The 25049-nt window shown below is 47.6% G+C and overlaps 2 protein-coding genes across 3 annotated transcripts in view; both read right to left on the reverse strand.

Annotated features, from left to right (window-relative positions):
* LOC119954423 (gasdermin-A2-like) overlaps positions 1-21986 on the reverse strand; it is a 45957-nt gene extending 23971 nt beyond the window's left edge. The window contains exon 1 of one of the 2 annotated variants that reach the window (XM_038779624.1): positions 21857-21986. The gene's annotated coding sequence lies outside the window, so the exon portion shown is untranslated. Of the gene's footprint in view, positions 1-2209; positions 2345-21856 lie in introns of those variants that run through there. The other variant, XM_038779623.1, reaches the window with a different exon arrangement.
* On the reverse strand, positions 18914-23769 carry LOC119954504 (autotransporter adhesin BpaC-like). Its single transcript, XM_038779795.1, has 3 exons — positions 23702-23769; positions 20518-21413; positions 18914-20427 (listed from the first exon to the last, which is right to left on the reverse strand). The coding sequence occupies exons 1-3, from the start codon at positions 23767-23769 to the stop codon at positions 18914-18916; spliced, it is 2478 nt and encodes an 825-aa protein (XP_038635723.1).
* Between the last annotated feature and the right edge of the window lie 1280 nt (positions 23770-25049).

The following is a 25049-nucleotide window of genomic DNA, read 5'->3' on the forward strand; positions in this document are numbered from 1 at the left end:
CCTCAGCGCCGTAGGCAGCAATGCTAACCACTGTGCCACCATGCTGCCCCTATCTTTTCCTGACATGACTACAGGGTCCCTTCAAACTCGGAGCTAGATGTTAAGTCTAAATTGGCACAGTCTGAGACCCCGAGTGTTGGAATTCCCAGGCCCAGTGTGTGGTGTTGGATGACGCCCCATCTGGCAAATGGGCAGGAAGCGAATTCCAAGCCGTCACGGAGCTGTCATCCTTGGCTCTCCTGGGGTCGACCCTCAGCATTGGGAGAAGCAGTCAGTGGGCTGGTCCAGTGAGGATTACGAGTAGGGAAGAGATAGAGAATTCAAAGGGGCGACAGGCCCAGATATTCTTTGTGGGGCCCAAAAAACATCCCTGTTTTTCTCTCTGCCATCAGAGAAAGCGAAATAAAAAATTAAATATAATCACGTTTGGAATTGTTTCACCCCGCTGCCTATCGGACCAGCAATAATCAGGGCGTGTGAGATCAACAGTTACAATCGTGTTGGTGTCCGAATAAGACCTTGATGTTTACAAATTAATTAGGTTAACACCAGCCAAAAGCATAGCAACTGGAAACCCAGCAGATAAAACGGTGATGGACAGGGAGCACCATTTTATTCACTCACCCAACTCCTTCCCATTGGGTGGGTTAGAATGATACCTTTAAGGTTTAAAATGCAGCTCCCTCTCTCTCCCTCTCTCTTTAGATGGTTGTGGTTATTGGAGACCAATCATCTCAGCCCTAGACATTACTGCAGGAGATCCTCAGTCCGAGGTTCACCAATTTCTAGCTGCTTCATCAATGACCTTCCGCCCCCATCACAAGGTCAGAAGTGGGGAGGTCCGCTGATGACAACACAATGCTCGGCACCATTCGCGACTCCTCAGATACCTAAGCAGTCCCTGTCCAAATGCAGGAAGGCCTGTGCAACATTCAAGCTTGGATGAGTGACAAGTAACGCTCGTGCCAAACAAGTGCCACACAATGACCATCTCCAACAAGAGAGAACACAACCATCTTGCCTTGGCATTCAACAGCATTCTGATCACAGAGTCCCATCATCAAAATGCTGGCCATTACCATTGAGCAGGAACTGAAAGGAACCAGCCACATAAATATATGGCTATAAGAGCAGGCCATTGTGTCAAGTAACTCACCCCCTGGCTCCCCAAGACTTTCCCCATCTACAGAGCAGAAGTCAGGAGTGTGATGGAATATTCTCCACTTATCTGGTTGAACGCAGCTCCAACAACACTCAAGAAACTCAACATCATCCAAAACAAAGCAATCTGCTTGGCTGACACTCCATCCACCTCCTAAAACACTTCCCTCCACCAACAGTGGACAATGACTGCAGTGTGTGCCATCTCCAAGAAGCCCTACAGCAATGAGCCAAGGTTTGGTTAACAGCACTTTCCACACCCACAACCTCAACCACCTAGAAGAATAAAGAAGCATGCATGTGGGAACACATTCTCTCCAAGTCAAACATCATTCTGACTTTGAAATCTATTTTCACGAGGCCAATATTGTAGAATTCCCCAACAGCACTGTCGGTGTACCTACAGCACATGGACTGCAGTGGTTCAAGATGGCACCGCCTTTGCAAGAGTAATTAGGCATGGGGAGTAAACACTGGCCTGGCCAATGGTGCCCACATCCCTCGCTCTCCTCCCTTTAATTTTCACCTCACTCCCACTGCCTTACACTCTCTACCCAGCTCCTCTCCCTTTTGTTTTGCCTGCTCATCTCTCTATCCCCTCCTCTCTCTTCCCTGGCTTTCCCACAATGCTCACTATATTTCCCATTTCTTTCCTCTCTCCGACCCCAGTCCCACCCCTCCCTCTCTCCCCCCTTTTCCCTCTGACTTGCTCCCTTACCTTCCCTGACTGTCCCTTTCTCTCTCTCTCTCCCCTATCCCCTGTTCTCTGCCTCCCCTCAATTCCTTCTCTCTCTCTCTCTCTCTCACCTCTACTCTTTCCAATTCTCTTCCCCTGTGCTCTCCCCTCTCTTTCCCACTCTACACTTTCCCTCCACCTCTATTCCCCACTCTTTCCACTCAGGCACACGAACTACACAATCGCTTGCATTCACTGGGTCAAAACAAGCAGAACTTTTCAGGTAATGGCGGCATTCCCCCCAGTAACACCATTGGTACTCTGTCCTTCCCAGACCAGTGCAGCAATATCCAACAGACTCACACTCCTCACTTGGTTCAGTTCTTCCCCTCTGTGTCTTCAGCCCAGGCTTGTGTTAACATTTGGCGTAATGATTCTCAGACTTTTAAATCTACCTTCACAGACGTTGAGGAAATTCCAATTGCATCATAGGCAACGCCCTTTGTGAATATTATTTCGCAATTTGTTTGGGGGGGGGGGGGGGGGCAGTGGAGGAAAGCACGAGAGAATTTTGAGGAAGAAAGTAATTGTGTAATTTCCAATTATTTGGAAATAGCCCAGGCATAAACACAATATGAACACAGTTGACATTGTGCATGTGTCTGTGTGTAGGAAGTATTTAACACATTTTTCAAAAGAGCCTTTGGGTAAACCAAATCATTTTAAGTGAGAAACGGAATAATCATGGAATTTACAATGCAGAAGGAGGCCATTCGGCCCATCGAGTTTGCACCGGCTCTTGGAAAGAGCACCCCGCCCAAGCCCACACCTCTATCCTGTCCCCATAACCCAGTAACCCCACCCAACGCTAAGGGCAATTTTGGACACTAAGGGCAATTTAGCATGGCCAATCCACCTAACCTGCACATCTTTGGATTGTGGGAGGAAACCGGAGCACCCGGAGGAAACCCACACAGACACGGGGAGAACGTGCAGACTTCGACAGGAATCGAACCAGGGACCCTGGAGCTGTGAAGCAATTGTGCTAACCACTATGGAACCGTGCTGTCTCAAACAGAAGGATCTGGGTCAATTATTTCGATCTCTGAATAGACTTCCCTCTTGAACACTCAACAGTGAAACTTTTTTCAGAGCCTTTTTAGAATTGCTCCCCATGGCTGGTTGTGCCGTCAGTCAAGTACCCCAGCTGCACCACTTCACCTCTCTACCTCACTGTTCTCCTTTAATGCACTTCGCCTTTAGACGCCTGACCTACTGTTTCTTTATGCAGTGTTATACTTTGTTTTATTATGCTCCTGCAGAACTTCTTGGGGATTACATGAAAGGCACCATATAAAAGTAAGGTTTTGTCCACTGAATTGCTCCATAACTTTAAATGTGACCTATGAGTGGACAGCTACCTATCTAAATCTCGGAATGGGTAGAGTGGTGATTAGCCGTTTAAGGGAAACACAGCAGAGTAAGAGTCACCTGGCCTGGGCAAGGGGCTGGATTCTCCATCCCGCCGCACCAGACGTCTGGTTCAGCACGCCGGTGGGACGTTCTGTTTCGCTGGCTGGTCAATGGAGTTTCACATTGTGGAGCAGCCCAACGCTGTCGGGAGACCTGCTGGCAAAACGGAACACCCCGACGGCGGAGGTTCCAGCCCCTGGACTCAGTGTGGGGAATCACCCCAGGTAGATGAGTTCTCTTTGGCAGGAAGCATCCCAGAAATGCTGCTGCTCTTGTAGATCCTTGTCAATAAATCCTTTACGGTTCACTAATGAAGTCTCTGATAGTGCATCATTACAAATACGTTAACTCTGTTTTCCGCAAGCAGTGCGTAACTTCCTTCAAGACCAAAGCCATCAATGCACAGGCTCTTAATTCAAATCGAAAGGCATTTCCAGCACTTGTAGAGATTCTACCAATCCCTTCCCATGTTAGTTGAGAGCTAGTTTGCATAATTATTTTATTGACGTGCCAATTAAAAGTGTTTGACGATAAAATTAAGTGGGAAAAGTAAAGCTAAGCTTAAAAAGAAGGCAGCAACATGAGCCCAATATTAATTGTGTGGTGGGGAGGGTGCAGGGCAGGCATGGGACACATTAACACATTGTAGCCCCACTCCTACCCAACACCCCTCAACCCCCCGACCCCTGGTTGCCATGCACCGTTCACCGAGTGGACAAGCCTGCCATCCCGCTAAGTCCTTGACATCTGCTTGACATTGGTCCAGTTATGTTCGGACCGATGTGAACTCGGGCTGGCGAGGGTGGTGATAGGCCAGACAGACTAAGGGGAGGAGAATCCCATTGGGCGCTCCTTTCAATCCCCTTAATAATATGCTAAACACTTCCCGACAGCTTTTGGTGGGAATAGCAGTGCTCCATTATCCTGCCATTACAGTCTGCACCGCAAATTGCCACCGTCATTTCCTGTAAGGCTATATTTTCAGGCAAATGGATGGAGCTTAAGAAGACTTTTTGGATTCAATTCAGCTGTATGTTTGCTGGAAGAGAGGGTTGGTTGCAATTTGGATCTCGTGTGGTTTGCATCTCACAGAGAAAGTCAAGGAGCTGTTAGCAATCTCCAGGCAGTGAGGGCTCAGAGAGTCCTGGGTAACATTTATAATTTGGTGCAGCTAGGAGACTGGAGTTCTTAGTGAAGTTAGCGGTCTGAGAAAGAGTTGAAAGTGTGCTGGTAATTAGAGAAGAGGTGCAACTTAGTGAATCCCATAGAATACAATCTCAGATGAAGGGATTTAACCATTGGGGGGTGAGCAATCATTCAGACAGTCTGCAGTGAAGCTGTTTTAAGGGTATTAAGGGGCTAGATTTTCAAACGTGGAGTCATAATCCCATGTGAGGGAGAAAGAGTTGGAATGAGATATTGTGACTGACAGTGGTCACAGACATCTCGGTAGCTTGCCCAGAAATCCATGGAATTTGTCTTGGTCGCATCTGCCATTTATATTCAGTGTGGGGTATTTGAAAACAGTTTGCCTCTTAATTTATATTGACTACCTGGCAATTCTGAATGTTAGAGAATAAGAGAATAAATTGTTTAATTTTTCTGACTTTGTAGAGTCAAATTTATTTTGTTTGTTTATAACCCATGGAATCCCGTGGCTTTATTTACTTGCAGGGTAACTGGGAACTCACATAACATTTTCCTGGAGTGGTCCCTTCCCTCACATCAAATTTTGCTTTCAATTTGTGGTTTATTTTGAACAACTTGTTACTGGTTCCAAACCAGGGCATAATAGATCCTTTGCCGAAGACAATGTCATCCCTCAGCATCTGGGGCTGTTTAGTACAAGGCTAAATCGCTGGCTTTGAAAGCAGACTAAGCAGGCCAGCAGCACGGTTCAATTCCCGTAACAGCCTCCCCGAACAGGTGCCGGAATGTGGCGGCTAGGGGCTTTTCACAGTAACTTCATTTGAAGCCTACTCGTGACAAAAAGTGATTTTCATTTCATCTCAAGAGCTCATCAGATGGTAGCAAAACAAAATAGCTCATTAAAAGCTTTCCCCGGCATATGAAAGTAGCAGTAAAATTATCGCCTCTATCAACAAATAATTTCCTGTCTTAAAAAATCCCAGCAGATCTTCGCATAATGCAAGCAGCAACGATATTCAGACAAACATAAAAAGCTTTCAAACAGGATTTAATGCAAAGATTTCTGCCACGCAGGTTGGCACAGAGCCAGCCAGACTAGGAATTACAGTTTGAAGTAACTAAGCACCAATTAACAGCTTTGTGTCTTCTGCAATAATGATGATGTTTTATTTATTGAATTATAAACTTATCGGAGCAACATGGTGTAGCCATGCACCTGTGAAGCATGCCGACAGCCTCATGCACATATTGTCATGTCACCCTGGGCAAATGTGTGGTCAATTCCCCCGCTCATCCCGGAGTCACAACATAATAATAATAATAATCTTTATTGCCACATGTAGGCTTACATTAACACTGCAATGACGTTTCTGTGAAAAACCCCGAGTCACATTTCATGATAATTCCTGGTACAGACAGTAATTGTGTTTCAACTTACAAAACTGGTGACTGTAATTATTGGGCAGCCAAGTGCCAAAGGCTCCGGGTATTTTTATAAGAATTATTGGTTAATTCACTTAAACGGGCAGCACGGTAACACAGTGGTTAGCACTGTTGATTCACAGTGCCAGGGTCCCAGGTTCAATTCCTCGGCTTGGGTCACTGACTGTGCGGAGTCTGCATGTTCTCTCCATGCTGCGTGGGTTTCCTCCGGGTGCTCCGGTTTCCACCCACACGTCCCGGAAAATGTGCTGTTTGGGCATTCTGAATTCTCCCTCTGTGTACCCGAACAAGCGGCGGAACGACATCACTGCAGTGTTAATGTCAGCCTACTTATGACAATAAAGATTATTATAATTATAACTGACCTTGCCAGAGACAGAATCAACTGAGTGTCCACAATAAACTGAGCCAAGTGAAGACCTCGGCATACCTGAGAACCTTCCAATCCTGGAATCAACTGTGGAAGACAGTGCCCCAGTTGAGGACATTTCAACACTGAGTCAATCTCCGAACACTGTGTCTACTCCGGTTGAGACAACTAGGGACAACATCCAAACTACACCAGAAACACCAGAGGTTGCAGTTAATATAAAAAAGCAGATGTCTGAGGTTTGCCAACAATCACACAGAAATCAACGTCATCCGAAATGTCTAACTTATTGACTATTGTGTTTGTTAACTGTTATATTGTAAATTTTGATTATTAATGTGTTTCATTGAAGGAACCTCGGATATAAAGGGGGAGGAAAGTGCTGTGTATCCACGTTTGTTCTTAGTTGGAACAAGGTCAGTGTAAAAGTTTGATCACGTGATGGAGTGATGACATCATCGGCAGTTTGGAAGGGCTCACAGTCAGTCTATTCAAGCCGTCTGTGAGAATGCACCTTTCCAATAAAGCTCTTGCTTGTTTTGCACCTTTGTGGTCTGCAAGCTTTCCTTTTAAACATACCACAGAGGTAGAGAGGAGACATGGAGGGAGTGAACCGCAGAGCATGTGACCCAGACAACTGAAGGCAAATGAACACAGAAATGATATCTTGTCACTCAAATAGCTAAGCAGGTCTTGTGGTGGCAATGGTACTGCCTGGAATGCTGGACTAGCAGCTCCAGGTTCACGTCGCACACCAGGGCTTGTTGGTTATAGAAGGTGCATTCATATTGGCTATAGGGAATCCTTCCAACCCCACCCTCCATAATACCCAAATGGAGAAAAGTGTGTGAATATGCACCTTAAAAAAATAAGGCAAATATCTGAAACCTTTATTTGATATCCCCATTTGTAATTATGCACTGTGTTACAATAATAATAATCTTTATTGTCACAAGTAGGCTTACATTAACACGGCAATGAAGTTACTGTGAAAAGACCCTAGTCGCCACACTCCGGCGCCTGTTCAGGTACACAGAAGGAGAATTCAGAATGCCCAAATTACCTAACAGCACATCTTTCGGGACTCGTGGGAGGAAACCGGAGCACCCGGAAGAAACCCACACAGACACGGGGAGAACATGCAGACTCCACACAGACAGTGACCCAAGACGGGAATCAAACCTGGGACCCTGGCACTGTGATGCAACAGTGCTAACCACTGTGCTATTCTGTAATATTAATATTACAGAACTATTTGCAAAGGCAGGCCACTGGTGATGATGTGGGATCTATTCTAATTTACATTGCAGGCTGTCAAAACACGAATGCTGTTCGGTCCATAGCAACACAAAAATTATTTGTTGGATTATTTTGTACCGAACTTATATTTATTGCCCCGTTGTTTTGGATTCCCTGCGCAAATGGAAATGTTAGCTCTGTCAATCCTATCAATCCCTGTCACAATTGCAAAGCCCTTTATGAAGTCATCTTCAGTCTTCACTTCTTTAGATTCACTTTATGACACCATTTAATCGCAGTCCACTGTCATAACTTTAAAGTTTGAACATATTTGTGTTATTGCCGAAAAAAGACACATGTTGTCGAAGATTTTCATCTCGCACTCAACATGGCAACTTGCAAGAAAGCCAAATGTAATGGGAACAACAATTTATACTGCCTGAGAAGTGATTGCTAGTTGGTTGGCAAATGGACTTTGATTTGCAAAGACTTTGCCATGGAGAATACACCAGGTAACTGATGACTGATAGCTAACTGTACACCTTTGTTCAAATTCAAACCAGGTAGGTTCACTTTGATCAAGGAATTACCGTGGGGTGTGGATGAACCATAGAATGGCTGTCCCCTATTTTGTTTAGTTAAAAAGTGGTGCACCGCGTGTTCTTTCTGTGCAAAGGACAGGGCCTTGTGTATTCACATATGTCATTTCTTTGTATTCTACATTTGTGCTAGACATTAAATAGGCATTCAATAGTAAATAGTATGGATACGGTAAGCCTGTATTTAAGCCTCTATCCTTTAAAGTAAGGCAGATTATTGAAGACATATGCAGATTTTACATAACTCAAATAATGGTAAAGATTTAGAATACTCTGTATACATAGAGGTCCTTTATGATGCCATTCGCTGTTCCACCAAGGGACGCTGTTTTTTTTTACAGAACTAGGAGTATGTCACTGGATTGAATGTTCTATTGGGAGAGTTGTGGTAGCGGAGGGATATTATACTAGGATAGTTACAGTACTGAAAGGAGTAGTATATAGGATAATTACACTACGGGAGGGGATGTTATACAAGGACACTAACAGTACTGGAGGAGGGTTTATGCTGGGATAGTTACAGTACAGGAGGGGGTGTTATACTAGGAGAGTTACAGTACTGGAGGGGGTGTTATACTAGGAGAGTTACAGTACTGGAGGGGGTGTTATACTAGGAGAGTTACAGTACTGGAGGGGGTGTTATACCAGGATAGTTGCAATACTGGAGGATGGGCTTATATTAGGAGAGTTACAGAACTGGAGGGGGTGTTATACTAGGAGAGTTACAGTATGGGAGGGGGTGTTATTTTAGGAGAGTTACAGTACTGGAGGGGGTGTTATTTTAGGACAGTTACAGTACGGGAGGGGGTGTTATTTTAGGAGAGTTACAGTATAGGAGGGGGTGTTATACTAGGAGAGTTACAGTACTGGAGGGGGTGTTATACTAGGAGAGTTACAGAACTGGAGGGGGTGTTATACTAGGAGAGTTACAGTATGGGAGGGGGTGTTATTTTAGGACAGTTACAGTACGGGAGGGGGTGTTATTTTAGGAGAGTTACAGTATAGGAGGGGGTGTTATACTAGGAGAGTTACAGTACTGGAGGGGGTGTTATACTAGGAGAGTTACAGTACTGGAGGGGGTGTTATACTAGGAGAGTTACAGTACTGGAGGGGGTGTTATACTAGGAGAGTTACAGTACTGGAGGGGGTGTTATACTAGGAGAGTTACAGTACTGGAGGGGGTGTTATACTAGGAGAGTTACAGTACTGGAGGGGGTGTTATTTTAGGAGAGTTACAGTACTGGAGGGGGTGTCATACTAGGAGGGTTACCGTCAGGCAACACAATGGCAGCTTTTCTGGGAATCCCCTAAGGGTAATTTCCACTGACAGTTGTTTTTAAAACTTCTCTGACAAGTTGGTATACCTCTTGGCAGCATCTGCTAGAATCACCCATGGCTAATGTTTCTTCATAAGAATGATCATAAGAGGAATAATAATAGGTTAATACTTCCCATGTCCATGAGAGAGCGAGAGAGAGACACTAAATGCAGGCCAAACGTTTGAGCATTTCCCACTAGCACCAGGATCAAAAAATGTCCTTCAGTCTATAATGCAAATTATTTTAGTTAAAGTGAATGTGCACAGGAATGTAAATTGCTCTGGAATTAATCATTATACTGTCACGAATTGCATGGTTAAATTGTGTGAAGACTTTAACATTTGAAAATGACAATATATCTGTCCTTATTACATTACAGCACAGAAACAGGCCAGGAAATTAGCCTATGTCATTGTTTATGCTCCACACACCTCACCCCGTCAACATATTTTTCTATTGCTTCTCCCTCAAGCACTTATCCAGTTTCTCCATAAAGGCTCACATCTTCCACATGCCAAGACTTCAGGATTGTTCAGTGTAACAGTAGTTTGATGGGAGAGAAACGGTTAAAAGACAACAGATTCTGCTGTACGCTGGATGCTCTTTCAAAAGACTATCAGCCATGCATGATCCACACATTCAGCTGAGTGCGGAGGCCTGTTTGACAGGGCATAAGTAGAAAAGTTAAGGGCGATGAGCTCCACGTGACTGAAAAGCAGATTTATGGATATTTCTGACAGAAAAATAAAACCCACATCATAGTTTTAGATTTAAAAGTAATTGGATTCTTCTTGGCGGCTAGCCTTCCCTCCTGTGATTTTTGAAGGAAGACCCACTAAACATTTTTAAATTGAGGATCATTCTGCTGCGCCTTTATTCTTGATCCCTAAATTGCTTCGCATCATAGAGTGATATAGCGCAAAATGAGGCCATTTAACCCATCAAGCCTGTGCTAGCTCTTTGATACAACTGTGCACTTAGTCCCACTTCCTTGCTCTTTTCCCAAAGCCCTGTATTTATTTTTCTTCTGGCGCCCTGTCCTATTAACTTTTGAAAGTTATGACTGAATCAGCTGCCCATTACGCCAGTGATTCCGGATCATAGCTCTTTGTGTAAAAGAATTGTTTCTCTATATTGTCTCTCGTAATTTTGCCTTAAATGTACATCCTCTGGTCACAACCCTTCTACCTCTGAAAACAGATTCTTTATTTACTCTACTGAAATCCTTCATAATTTTCAAATTCTCTATCAAGTCTCCTCCTGAATATAGGAGGAGAGTAACCACAGCTTATCTAGATTAACCACATCACTAAAGTCTCTCATTCCTGCTCCCATTCTAGAAAATCTTACCTGCAACCCAACTAAAATGTTGACATTCTTCCTAAGGCCCTATCTAAAGCCGATGTGGTGAATGTATTATACTAATAATCCACCAGTGTATTTGTATCTGTGCTGTTGCACTTGTATTTTGTATCTGTGCTATGCTGTTGCCCTTGTGGGCTTCTCCTGTGGGCCATTGTATGGCATTATCCATAGGGGAACATGTTGGGGCATGTATGGGCTCCGCCCGTGGCTCCTGCCCTTGAAGGGAGGTATAAAGAGCAGTTGACCTGTAGGCAGTTCTCAGCATTGGTTCAGTCGCAGGCAGGCACTGTTCTAAGTTGATTAAAGCCACGGTTCATTTCTACTCATGTCTCGAGTGAATTGATGGTCACATCAGCCGACAAGACAAAAATCTGTAAATACATCCAGATTCCAAAGATATGTGTACCACTGAAGTTGAAATCAATTTTGTCTGGTTCCTTCATACTGTAATAAACGGGGTGCAATGCTTGGGGGTTTGAGTTGGAACCCTGACACCACGTCAAATGGTGCATCTACTCTCCTTTTATTTTATTATTTAATGGGATGTGATGGGCTTCGCTGGCTAGGCCAGCATTTGTTGCCCATCCCTAATTGCCCCTGAGAAGGTGGTGACGAGCTACCTTCTTGAACCGCTGCAGTCCATATGGGTGTAGGAACATCCACAGTGCTGTTAGGAAGGGAGTTCTAGGATTTTGACCGGACGAAAGAGAAGGAACGGCCAATATAGTTCCGAGTCAGGATAGTGTGAGGCTCAGAGGGAAACCTGCAGCTGGCGGTGTTCCCATTTGTCCTTGCCCTTCTTGGAGGTAGAAGTCGCGGGTTTGGAAGGTGCTGTCAAAGGAGGCTTGTCGAGTTTCTGTCTGGGCAAAGAAAGAGAAGGTGCCTTAATCCTGAAGCGGCCTATCAGCACTGACAAAAACTTTTCAATCAAAGATGGCCACAGCCACCAGCCACTATTGTGATGTGGGGGAGAAGGGCGACCTTCTACAGGGAAACTTCTAAATGCAACTGTAGCCAAGCAGGTGGGAAGGTTTTGCAGTGCTACTGAGTGAGACTCAGCTATAGATGTTTGCGTTGATGGTGCATAGTGAATGGGAGATTACTGCACCTGATATGCCCTGATACACGTACGAGGGTCCCCACGAGTAGTGAGAACCTGAAAATAAACCCATTGCCACCAATCCAAACTGGCACAGGATAGAGAAGTACGCAACAGAGGAAAAAAGGGATTGACAAACTGGATATTGAGCAGCTACCTGTAATGACAATACAGCCACTCGTAAAGTCATTATCATTGAGTGGTACTGGAAGCTGCTCTAATGAGCAGATTAAAAGACTATATTAGGGCAGCCTCTTCATTAATCTTAAGGCTCATTTATATTCAGCACCTTGCATTTTAATTTACGTGTCAAGCAGATTCTTGGCAATTCAGCACCAATCAATTGAGCCTAGCAGCATAAAGGCCTCAGTATTAAAGGCAAAATTTCAAGTTACTGAAATGGATGTTCTTTAGAAAGAGGGCTAATAGTGCCCTGAAATCCTCTTCATGGACTAGAAATGTTGGATTCCTGTATTCTTGCTGCAAGCTGGTTAGAATGGCATTGTCGGGGAGTGCTGGGCACAATCTTTCTCCTGGGGCGAGGACACGGGATTGACTCCAGGTGCCAAACTCAGTCCCGGGACAGACAATCACTCGTTGGGATTTTAACAGGAGTGCTCCTTTAATTAGAACGGAGACCGTTTGATGCCCAATTAAAGACAACAGGCCAGAGTACAGAGCATGGTCAATCAGATGGCTGCCAGATTGAAAGGAGCAGCAAGCCGCTATGGAAGGTAATTGACCGAGAGGACACTTTAAGATGGTGGCATTCTCTCTCCAACTTCTTTCAATTTTTTAATTGAAAACTGTGTTTTGCAGAGAGGCCGCCAATGGGGAGTGGGTTGGGGGGTCGGAGAGAGGGTGGGTGGGGGGTGAAACCTCTCTACAGGATGACCTGTGCCTGCTCCAGCATCCAGGCAGGCAGGGAGAGCCTCGAGGCCAATCCAGAGGGATGGTCCAACTCCGCCCCTTGTCCCCTCCCCCTTCAATCTGCCACTGGGTGGTCGCCTCCAAGCAGCTAAACGGGTCCTCACCAGGCAAACTACTTTAAAGTGTCTCTTAAATGGCTACTAACTGTGGTGAATGTATAATGCTTAATTCACACTATGCATCATTGTGTCCTTGTGGGCTCTGTCTGTGCCGTTGCGCGGCTCTGCCCACAGGGGGAGATGAGGAGCTTGGACAGAGCTCAAACCTTGGTTCCGCCCATTACCCCTCCCACTACCAGAAGTATAAAGTGCTGCGGTCTTATGAGTCTGCCCTCAGTTCTTCTGGTCGCAGGCAGGCTCAGTTGTAAGTCTATTAAAGCCACAGTTTACTTCCTCTCGTGTCTCGAGTGAATTGATGGTCACATCACTAACTGTCAAGAGCGGACAGGTAACCCTGCAGCCCTCGTACCCTTCTGCCACATCCCACCTCTGTGCTAAATGGGTTGGAAGTAGGATGGAGTCGGAGAGTTGGCACAACATGGGCCTGCCTCCGACTCTGACCCTAAGATGCCTGCTGTATGAAGACTCCCATGGAACGACCAAGCTCTCATGCTGCTCAATGCACAACATTCCATCACTCAGTGATCAGCACTCAATCAGGATAGTCTCACGATCATGAGCATTATGTCTTCTGAACTACGTCTTATTAAATAATTACTCCTTCACAATGAGTGTGATTTAGTGAAAATAAAACAGAGTCCCGTGTCGGGCGTGTGTAGCTGGGTGGTCCCCAGCTCTAACAGCGCCAAGAAGGGTCCTGCTATTAAATAGGACTCTGCTCGATTTCTGGGCCTCAGTGAAGAACGCCCCACCAAGGCTGCACTTAGTCCCTTTCCCTGCACTAACGAGCTCTGCCATTTTAAAATGCCTCCCGATCGCTAGACACCCCCACCACAGCCTCTGGAACCCAATGCCCCACCTCACCAATTGGAGGGTCATTGAACCCTTCGCCGCACCCCACCTCATAAGGGCAGGGCACCCCTGTTGTCGATATTATCAAAGCAGCCAGTCCTGTGGATCAAATTACCTCGCCTTGCTTCATCCTTTCACATGTTTGTGTTGGGCATGCTGTGTATTTTCTAAACTAAACCTGTTGGAGTTTAGTTTTCTCTGGCAGCACAGTGTTTAAAGTGATGTTAATGAGTGCGGTACCAAAGCAAGTGAAACCTCCTGGCGTCTCTAGGAGGAAATATAAAATCATTAGCCTTGCTTTCCAATCCTGATCACTATCAAGGTTGTACGGATGTCTGCCAAGTGAGTGATGCTCTTCTTTTAAACCCTTTTCAGAGCCTTTTTTAAATCGAATGTTGAACAGAAGTTGAATGGCTTTATCAAGCTTTAGCACCATGTTGCATATAGCAGCTGTCACGGATGGAGAGTGTTGCACAGAGGAATCCATCTATTAGTTTGTCAGCTATTTTGCAGACTCCCAGGCCACCTGTATTTTTCTGTGGCCTGGTCTAGATGGTGACCTTTGTGTATTGTGAAGTGTTGTTCCTCCTCAACCCCTGACTCCTCTTCAGACCCACAGTCCCCATCTTGGCCCACCAATTGTGTAAAGCCCAGGTGCCGAAATGAACTTTAATTGATGATTAATCACAGCTGTGTGCTTTGCGGTTTCACCGAGTTACACACTCACTGTGGGTTGGAGGCTAGAAATGGGGGCAAAATTTGAAAAGAATGCGTTGTCGAGTCAGCTCCCTGACACATTCCCACCTCCAAGCGATCCTGCCAGAGTTGGGCTCCATGTGGCAGCAGTTACCCACGGAGCACCGCCAGGTAGCTAATTTGGCCCATTAAGGCCCATTCTCAAACTCAGGGTTGCGACCCACAGGTGGGTCGGGAGGGTGGCGGTGCGATGAGTCGCGGCATTCCCGATCACGGGAGAAGGGTCCTACGGCCGCGACCAGCTTTTAAGAATGTTGGTGGCGACTTGCCTTTAAATACAAACATAGAACATAGAACATAGAACAGTACAGCACAGAACAGGCCCTTCGGCCCTCGATGTTGTGCCGAGCCATGATCACCCTACTCAAACCCACGTATCCACCCTATACCCGTAACCCAACAACCCCCGCCAACCTTACTTTTTAGGACACTACGGGCAATTTAGCCTGGCCAACCCACCTAACCCGCACATCTTTGGACTGTGGGAGGAAACCGGAGCACCCGGAGAAAACCCACGCACACACGGGGAGGACGTGCAGACTCCGCACAGACAGTGACCCAGCCGGGAATCGAACCTGGGACCCTGGAGCTGTGAAGCATTTATGCTAACCACCATGCTACCGTGCTGCCCCAAAAAACGATGGAGTCTTCCTGCCAGAAGCGATGGCAAAGGGCAAGTCACGAGCGCAGCACATGCACTGACGCCACGCGCCCTGTACGTCCTTGATTTGGGCTCAAAATCATGAAGGAGAGATTCCTCCATTTGTAGCTGCCCGCTAGCATGCAACAGGACGGTGTGAAGAACAGAAGATGGGTCATTTTGGAATAAGGAAGAGAGGGCCAGAGTCACAGACAGGTCGGGATCTCACAACTGAATCTGCAGGAGTGAGCTTCTCAAAGAGCACAGGGAAGGACAAAGCTGGTGTGAACTGTATACAGAGCTCGAGGGCTTCTGGAAAATACCCAACAAAGAAAAAACTCATCAGGTACAAAGCAGTCTCAAAATAATTTATTGAGATGTGGCTTTCTTAATTGTGCCTAAGCAAATCAGGATGTAAAGCCCATGTGTGTTATATGCAGGGAGGTGCTGGTAATTGAAAGTTAAAAACCCTCAAAACGTCAAAGGCATGGCGAGTTTAGAGGACAAACCTCCTGATTCTTTTCAAAGAATGGAGCAAGAACCTAAATCGTCAGCTGAAGTCCTCAGCAGAAATGTTACGTTGACTGACAGAGCAAGTGAGATCGTGAGGATCAAGCAAGTTCACCTGTTGCATTAAAGGTAAAAAATAATGGTGGGTCCTGAAGGTTGGCCCGTACGGGCTTGCGAAGCTCGGCCGGCCTGAGTTGCGAAGGTCAACTTCAATTGGTCGCGAAGATCGGCTGACCACATTATGGGACCAAATTGGAGGACATTCCTGCCACTCGTGGGATCTTCCCAACATCAGGCACTTGAGGCCAGAGCCCAAAAAGTACCTGCAAGCTGTGGATTGGGGAGCACGGAGGGGGAATGCTGTTGCACCTCTTCTCTGTCCACCGCATCCTCTCCACAATGATGTCTTCACAGCTGTGCCCATTGTTTATTTTAATATTTTCTGAAAACTTCAGCGGACCCCCTCCATTTTGGGATGCCCTCTTGGTCTCTTACCTGGCTCAGCAGTGCCTGCCTCTCCCAGTTGGGCTGCCGGCTACCTAGCACTCTGGGGCCTCTGATTGGGCCTCCAGCCTCGGGAACGCACTGACCATCCTTTATTGAATGATGAAGGACATGGAAGCCTCTTAATTAGCCTCTTCCCATAGGATCGCTTCACCGAGCGGCTAACCGTGCTGTTGTGTTTTGTACTCTGGGCTAACACAGGCAGCCACTCGATGCAGCTTTGACCAAAAGATACTCCAGACTTTGAAGTAAGTTCAATGTGATTTACTGAACTATTAACACAGTTCTTAAATGAGTTCGACTCTCCTGCTAATCTTGCTATAGTAACTCAGTCTAACTAACCAGTCTGCTCTTAGCCACATGGTGGGTGTGATGCTTCTGATCTGCCCCTGTCCTACTCGCTAAGTGTCGCCTGTGGAAAGAGGCAGAGCATGTGTGCCCTGTCCTTCTATATGGGTTATGTAATGCCCCTTTGTGGTTGTGTCACCTCTGGGTGTCTTGACTGCCCATTGGTCGTGTCCTATTCTTTGTGTTCATTTGCTGTATGTCTGCATGTCATGACATCTCTGGTGCTCCCTCTAGTGTTTACTTAGTAGTAGTGCATTTACATTAACCCCTTGTGTATTTACAATGATGCAGATCACCACACGTGCCAGTGGGGTTTGGCCCCTTAAGCTCCCAAATGCAGAAAAATGTCAAAGTTGATGAGATTCTATCATCTATCACCCAGAGAGCCAGATCAGCATTGAAAAATACACAAGAAATTATTTGGGGCTTTTAACCTGGAACAAGCTGAAATCTTAGCAAAAACTAAACGTAGTTTTTTTAAAAATTAAGAGTACCCAATTCTTTTATTTCAATTAAGGCATAATTTAGTGCGGCCAATTCAGCTACCCGCACATCTTTGGGTTGTGGGGGTGAGACCCACACAGACACGGGGAGAATGTGCAAACTCCACACGGACAGTGACCCGGGGCCAGGAATGAATCCGGGCCCTCGGCGCCGTGAGGCAGCAGTGCTAACCACCTCACCACCATGCCGCCCCTAGCAAAAAATAAATTTAACAATACAATGTGCCTCTTTTCAGTGTGGCAATAATGGCGGACAACAGATTTGGAGTGGCAGGCAGCATGGTGAATCTGGCAGCAGCTAAAGAGCTGGAAAACCACTAACATAACATTACATTGCATTTCTCCCAATGGCGGTTCAGTATTCCCAGTGGCAGGTGGCATCAATGTCATTTGCATTCATTTGCTTCTCATGAATGCTTATTAAAACAGTTGTCTGCCGGTGTCCTGTCAAGTTTTCCGATCTTGCGTCCCTTCAGTGGGAAATCACATTGGTGTAAAACCCGATTGACAAAGGCTGTGTGTGCAAGATGGTCTTCAGTTCACCAGAGACTTTGAGGTGAATGCAACGCTGGCGTGGTGCTGTGCCGCTCCTGATGCGCTGTCCACCACTCTGCCGGGGCAGACCAGTCCCTGCCTCTATCTCCATGCCGAGCTAGACTTCATGGACTGCACCGTCCTACTGGACCCATGGACTCCCCAGTGTCACACGTTTGGTTCAGTTCTGTGCCTGGAATTGGCCAATACAAGGGTCTCCTTCCCCCGCCCTCCCACCGGTGCCACAGAGCAGTGTATCTGAACAGCACTGTTCTGTGGGGCTCATGTAGTCACCACATCAAAGGTCCGAGGTTTGACCAGGGGCGGAGTGAGAGGAGAGGAGGGGTGGGGGAGGGAGTTGGTTCTGGCAGCCTGAAAAAGACAAGGGGTGCAGAGGTGGGGTGAGGGCAAGGGCTCACAATGGCTGGTGGGGTGGGGGGTGGGGTGGACAAGGAGATGGATGAAGAAGATGAACAATGGAGGGCAGAAGGAAGATTGAGGGGAGAGAACCTGGACCCTGACAAGGCTGCATGACTAGCTCACAAACAAGGGGGCCTAATGGATACAAAATCATTTGCAGGAAGGGAATGCACAAAGACCCCAAATGCAGTGAGTAGAAGTTCAAGTAGGGCATGGGAGCCTCACAGGTGATGGGCTCAGGGGGTAAGGTCGATGAATTGAGGAGTAAATAATCATTATTAGTGTCACAAGTAGGTTTACATTAATACTGCAACAAAGTTACTGTGAAAAACCCCTAGTCGCCACATTCCAGGGTACACTATGGGAGCATTCCAAGTGCCCAATTCACCTAACAGCACATCTTTCGGGACTTGTGGGAGGAAACCGGAGCACCTGGAGGAAACCCACGCAGTCACGGGAGAGAACGTGCAGACTCCGCACAGACAGTGACCCAAGCCAGGAACTGAACCTGGGGCCCTGGCGCTGTGCAGCAACAGTACTAACCGCCCCACCAAATACACATCCTCCTGATGCTGCTGCCCTTTCCCTCTGGGTTGTTGACACCCTGTACGGTCCGGTAAAGACAGGTGTGCTGGAGAGAGTGATATGAGTCTTCTGGACGGGTTTTTAAATATGATGCCAGGACCTCGGAACCAGTCAGCTGAGGGTGGGTGGGTGGACGAATCAGCTGCTGGGCAGCCATGAGAGTTGGAGGGGAACTCGCCTGTGAGTAATGAATGAGGTGGCAAGCGCAACATCTGGCATGGGCACCCGCCATTCTGGCCAGTGGGGCAGGCGCAGCCAGGGCGCGCACCTTGGCAGTCTTAAAATGGCAGAATTCCATCTATACTTTGTGCTCATTCACTTAGCAAGTATTGACTATTGACTGTGTACTCACTCTATTGGCAACTGTACTCACTCCATTGGCAACTGTACTCACTCCATTGGCAACTGTACTCACTCCATTGCCAACTGTACTCACTCCATTGGCAACTGTACTCACTCCATTGGCAACTGTACTCACTCCATTGGCAACTGTACTCACTCCATTGGCAACTGTACTCACTCCATTGGCAACTGTACTCACTCCATTGGCAACTGTACTCACTCCATTGGCAACTGTACTCACTCCATTGGCAACTGTACTCACTCCATTGGCAACTGTACTCACTCCATTGGCAACTGTACTCACTCCATTGGCAACTGTACTCACTCCATTGGCAACTGTACTCACTCCATTGGCAACTGTACTCACTCCATTGGCAACTGTACTCACTCCATTGGCAACTGTACTCACTCCATTGGCAACTGTACTCACTCCACTGGCAACTGTACTCACTCCACTGGCAACTGTACTCACTCCACTGGCAACTGTACTCACTCCATTGGCAACTGTACTCACTCTATTGGCAACTGTACTCACTCCATTGGCAACTGTACTCACTCCATTGGCAACTGTACTCACTCCACTGGCAACTGTACTCACTCCACTGGCAACTGTACTCACTCCACTGGCAACTGTACTCACTCCACTGGCAACTGTACTCACTCCATTGGCAACTGTACTCACTCTATTGGCAACTGTACTCACTCCATTGGCAACTGTACTCACTCCATTGGCAACTGTACTCACTCCATTGGCAACTGTACTCACTCTATTGGCAACTGTACTCACTCCATTGGCAACTGTACTCACTCCATTGGCAACTGTACTCAGTCCATTGGCAACTGTACTCACTCCATTGGCAACTGTACTCACTCCATTGGCAACTGTACTCACTCCATTGGCAACTGTACTCACTCCATTGGCAACTGTACTCACTCCATTGGCAACTGTACTCACTCCATTGGCAACTGTACTCACTCCATTGGCAACTGTGCTCACTCCACTGGCAACTGTACTCACTCCATTGGCAACTGTACTCACTCCACTGGCAACTGTACTCACTCCATTGGCAACTGTACTCACTCCATTGGCAACTGTACTCACTCCATTGGCAACTGTGCTCACTCCATTGGCAACTGTACTCACTCCACTGGCAACTGTACTCACTCCACTGGCAACTGTGCTCACTCCATTGGCAACTGTACTTACTCCACTGGCAACTGTACTCACTCCATTGGCAACTGTGCTCACTCCATTGGCAACTGTACTCACTCCACTGGCAACTGTACTCACTCCACTGGCAACTGTACTTACTCCACTGGCAACTGTACTCACTCCACTGGCAACTGTACTCACTCCACTGGCAACTGTGCTCACTCCATTGGCAACTGTACTCACTCCACTGGCAACTGTGTTCGCTCCACTGGCAACTGTACTCACTCCATTGGCAACTGTACTCACTCCACTGGCAACTGTGCTCACTCCATTGGCAACTGTACTCACTCAACTGGCAACTGTACTCACTCCACTGGCAACTGTACTCACTCAACTGGCAACTGTACTCACTCCACTGGCAACTGTACTCACTCCATTGGCAACTGTGCTCACTCCATTGGCAACTGTACTTACTCCACTGGCAACTGTGCTCACTCCAATTGCAACAGTACTCACTCCACTAGCAACTGTGCTCACTCCACTGGCAACTGTGCTCACTCCACTGGCAACTGTACTCACTCCACTGGCAACTGTAGTCACTCCATTGGCAACTGTACTCACTCCACTGGCAACTGTACTCACTCCACTGGCAACTGTGCTCACTCCATTGGCAACTGCACTCACTCCATTGGCAACTGTACTCACTCCACTGGCAACTGTACTCACTCCACTGGCAACTGTACTCACTCCATTGGCAACTGTACTCACTCCATTGGCAACTGTACTCACTCCACTGGCAACTGTACTCACTCCACTGGCAACTGTACTCACTCCATTGGCAACTGTACTCACTCCACTGGCAACTGTACTCAATCCACTGGCAACTGTACTCACTCCATTGGCAACTGTACTCACTCCATTGGCAACTGTACTCACTCCACTGGCAACTGTACTCACTCCATTGGCAACTGTACCCACTCCATTGGCTACTGTACTCACTCCATTGTCAACTGTACTCACTCCATTGGCAACTGTACTCACTCCACTGGCAACTGTACTCACTCCACTGGCAACTGTACTCACTCCATTGGCAACTGTACCCACTCCATTGGCTACTGTACTCACTCCATTGGCAACTGTACTCACTCCATTGGGAACTGTACTCACTCCATTGGCAACTGTACTCACTCCATTGGCAACTGTACTCACTCCACTGGCAACTGTACTCACTCCATTGGCAACTGTACTCACTCCATTGGCAACTGTACCCACTCCACTGGCAACTGTACTCACTCCATTGGTATTTGCTGTTATACTGTAATCACTTAAACAGTAACTTCAAAGATTCTGGCTTGATCAGCTAGATTCACACTTCACGCTTACAGGGATTTAGAGCTGTCCCCCTCATTTCTTCCTCTGACAAAACAGGAAAGCGATTGATAAACCGACTGCTTTGAACAGAAGCTTTTGCTTCCCTTCCTGTGGATCTGCGCCTGGCCTCGGTTTTAACACTGGCCCCGGATTTAAATCAGTGAGCACGCAGCACGCTGAAACCCACAAAGCTGTGTGCCCGCTTCCCCTGCGAGGCAGCACACTGCGGTATATCATCAGCGGAGCTCTCACACCATGAGATTGGGAAGTAGCTGACAACCTTCCTTGGCTTAAGAGGATAAAAAATTAAATTATCGAGGCAAAACCTGTTTGAAGAAAGGCAGAGGACAATGCAAGGGGCAAAGGGAGCTTAATTAAAAAGAGTATAAGGCTTACCTGGGTGGGCGAAGATGAACTACGCTCCCTTCATTAATGGCTGGTTTAGCGTTGGACGCGTACACTGTGACTATAAGTAATTCCACAGGATGTGGTTAACTATGATTCTGCAATGGCAGATGTAATGACCGGCCAGTTTCGTTAGGAGGCTCCAATACTTTGGGGGATAGTTCTAGACTTGTTTTAAAACAGCCAGCTGGGGTCTGTTATACTTACTAATGATTGAGGATTGAGAATGATTGAGCCGAGAAGGAGGTAATTTCATCGACTGTGTCAGTGAAAGCTCTTTGAAGGAACTATTCAACTAATCCCAACCCCTTGCCCTGTACTTTCCCCGTAAGCCCTGCAGTTTTCCCTTTTCAAGTATGTATCTAACCGAGAGCATGCTCATCAGAGGTCAGCTTGGTTGGGTTGCTCATGTGGTTTGCATGGACGATTCCCGCCTACACATTACAGCCAGCAGAGCACAGGAACCCACACCACACAACATCCACACTCAGAAATACAGGCAATGTGAAAGCCAACCTCGGACCTTGCAGACTGAATGGTGATACATGGGGGGGGGGGGGGGGGGGGGGGAGAAATAGCAGCCCCAGAGAAGTATCTGTCATCAAGCCATATCAACATTTGAAGAAACCTGAATCAAGTGCCTTTCGGACAAGGGAGCATGGCTCAAAGCCAAGGCCTTCATCTATCCATCCCAAATCCGGCAGGATTTGTAATCAGCAAATCAAGGCTTGGGCCTAAACTTTGCCCCCATGTTGTGAAACCCACTGCCAACCGAGATTGCATAGTTAACGCGATATTACGCTGGATGGACACTAAGGCCCGCCTAGCATGTAACATTCTGCCGGTTGGACTCACACTGAGCAGGGGCAGGAATGGATCGGGCACAAGGATCTGGCTGAGGCGGGGGGGGGGGGGGGGGGGGGGTGGAGGATGCAACTGCCTGAAGGCTGCTGGGAATAGTTGGAGTGGCTGCGAGGAGGTTCATTCAACAATTGCAAAGAGTCGCATGAACAGTAATGGCAGCAACACCAGAGGGCCATGGAAAGGGGGTGGGCAGGTACGGTGGCCTAACTGCCCCCAGTTTCACTAATGAGTGCCTAGGGTGTCCCAGTTCAGGAGGTCAGTGTCTGGCAGCCCATTCTGATGCCAAGGGATGGCAAGAGAAGGCTGGCCCAGCTGACAAAAGAAGGCCTGGTCGGAGGTCGCTGCCCAGGTCAGTAGGCGCGACGTTGTGCGCCACACCTGGCTTCAGTGATGCAAAAGGTTCAATGATCTTCTATGGAAGGCATAGGTAAGCACTGAGGTGGCATGGACCTGTACAGAGATGTGTAAATGGGTGTCCGTTCCCCGTGTGCTCAGGAGTCTGGGTGTGTATACCACCTAGCACTGTCCTGCCAAAACTGGATTGTCAGCACAATAGGCCTCATCGCATTGGAGGGCTAGTGTGCCATTGTTAAATGGCCCGTTTAATGCCCGTGTGGGTTGAGGTGGCATTTAGAATGGACCTTAAAGAAGATGGAACACTAATGCGGCTTCCTATTGTTCCCTGTTGGCAGAAGACAAGTCAGAATGCAGCTGAGGGGGAATCCAAACTCTTCTTTTGCTCACAGAGAATTAAAGTGTTGCTCCAGAGTTGGAGGGCCACCGGCCAGCTCGCTCCTCTGACCTTGGTGAGGCAGGGCCTTGGGATGAAGATAAGAGTGCAGACCCCAGATCCATGTGCCATAGGTACGGGAATTATCCCTCACGCCGCTCATCAGAAAGTGAGCTGTTGCAGCCAGAGTGACCGTTGAAGATGGAACTATGCAGCAGGTGTCCATTGTCTCAGCAGGTCACCTAGCATCCATCGTGACGATGGTGATTACATTTGCTGATGTTGTGCCATCCTTCTGTAGATGCGCCATCCCCAGGAGCTACAGGTGACGTCGATGTGCCCCCGTTCAGCAGCCAGGAAGACATCGCTCCTGTATCTGTATCACCCTGGATCTTGGGACCTGACACCAGCGCAGATACTCACACGTCAGTGGGAATTAGGTCATTGTGTCCGTGGGTAGTGCACAGCGGTGAGGACACATGGTGAGGATGTGGCAGAGGCAGAGGGGACCGGCAGTGGGAGCGCTGCTGTAGAGCAGGACCATGCTGAGACCCAGGCAGATGCTAGCCTCTGGCTGTGTCCATCAGATGGCAGATGCTGTTTGGCCAGGGGGATGCACAGGGAGATCTGGAGAAGATCCATGAAGGCCTGTGTGCCATGGCTTCCATCACGGAGGAGTCCATCAAGAACAGGACCCCTGTGCTGATCCTCAGCACCAAGCGCACAGTCTCCTCCATTGAGGGAGTGGTGACTCTCGTGGAGAGGCAGCTCCAGGGACAGAATCAGGGGTTCCAGGCATCGGGTTCGGACCTGCAGTCCAACAAAACAGCTGTGGTCTCAGGAGGTCACTGCCAATGTGAGAGATGGATGAGGTACCTCGCCTCGCTGCTAGGTGCCCATCCATCAATGGTGAGTGTGGAGACGCACCTCACACTGGTGGAGGAGCTGCCGGTTATGATGGTCACCATGACAGCAGAGTCAGCAGGCTGCCTTCATTGCTGCCGCCAGCGAGGGGCTGGGGGGAGGGGGGGGAACCACGATGCAACACCCGCAGGCATAAATTTAAAGCACCTTGGGCACGACAGGGTGTGTCATGGGTGACATTATTTGCATTATTATTTTGAAGTTTCTGTAATCAATAGAAAACTTGTCTGTTCTTTATCTGTTAATATGTAGTAACATAGATGGGGTGCATGTTTTGAATAGTGGCCAGATGCTGCCCTGGCTTATTGGGCATCGTGCAATACTGGCGTCCTCATTTAATGATATTTTGCAAAGAAGATGGTGCCATTGGATTCAGTAACCATTGATGCCTCGGATGCCTACCTGAAGGTTCACTGGATCAAAGCATCCCTCGTGTCCCTGCCCACATGAATGTTCCTGTCGTCTGATTCAATGTCCTCACCCTGTGCCTCCCCAGGCTCTTCTTCTGACCCCTCACTGGGGTCATCCTCCCAAGGGAATGGCAGGAACCATTCTGAGTGCTACAAGATGTAAGCACTGTGTGAGCCCCCAGGGCAACGGGCACAAACTTGGAGAATCTATGTCCAGTGGCACAGACAATTTGAACGTTCGTTGTGTGGAACCCCT

This window comes from Scyliorhinus canicula, chromosome 19 (genome assembly GCF_902713615.1).
Source record: "Scyliorhinus canicula chromosome 19, sScyCan1.1, whole genome shotgun sequence".
Classification (NCBI taxonomy): domain Eukaryota; kingdom Metazoa; phylum Chordata; class Chondrichthyes; order Carcharhiniformes; family Scyliorhinidae; genus Scyliorhinus; species Scyliorhinus canicula.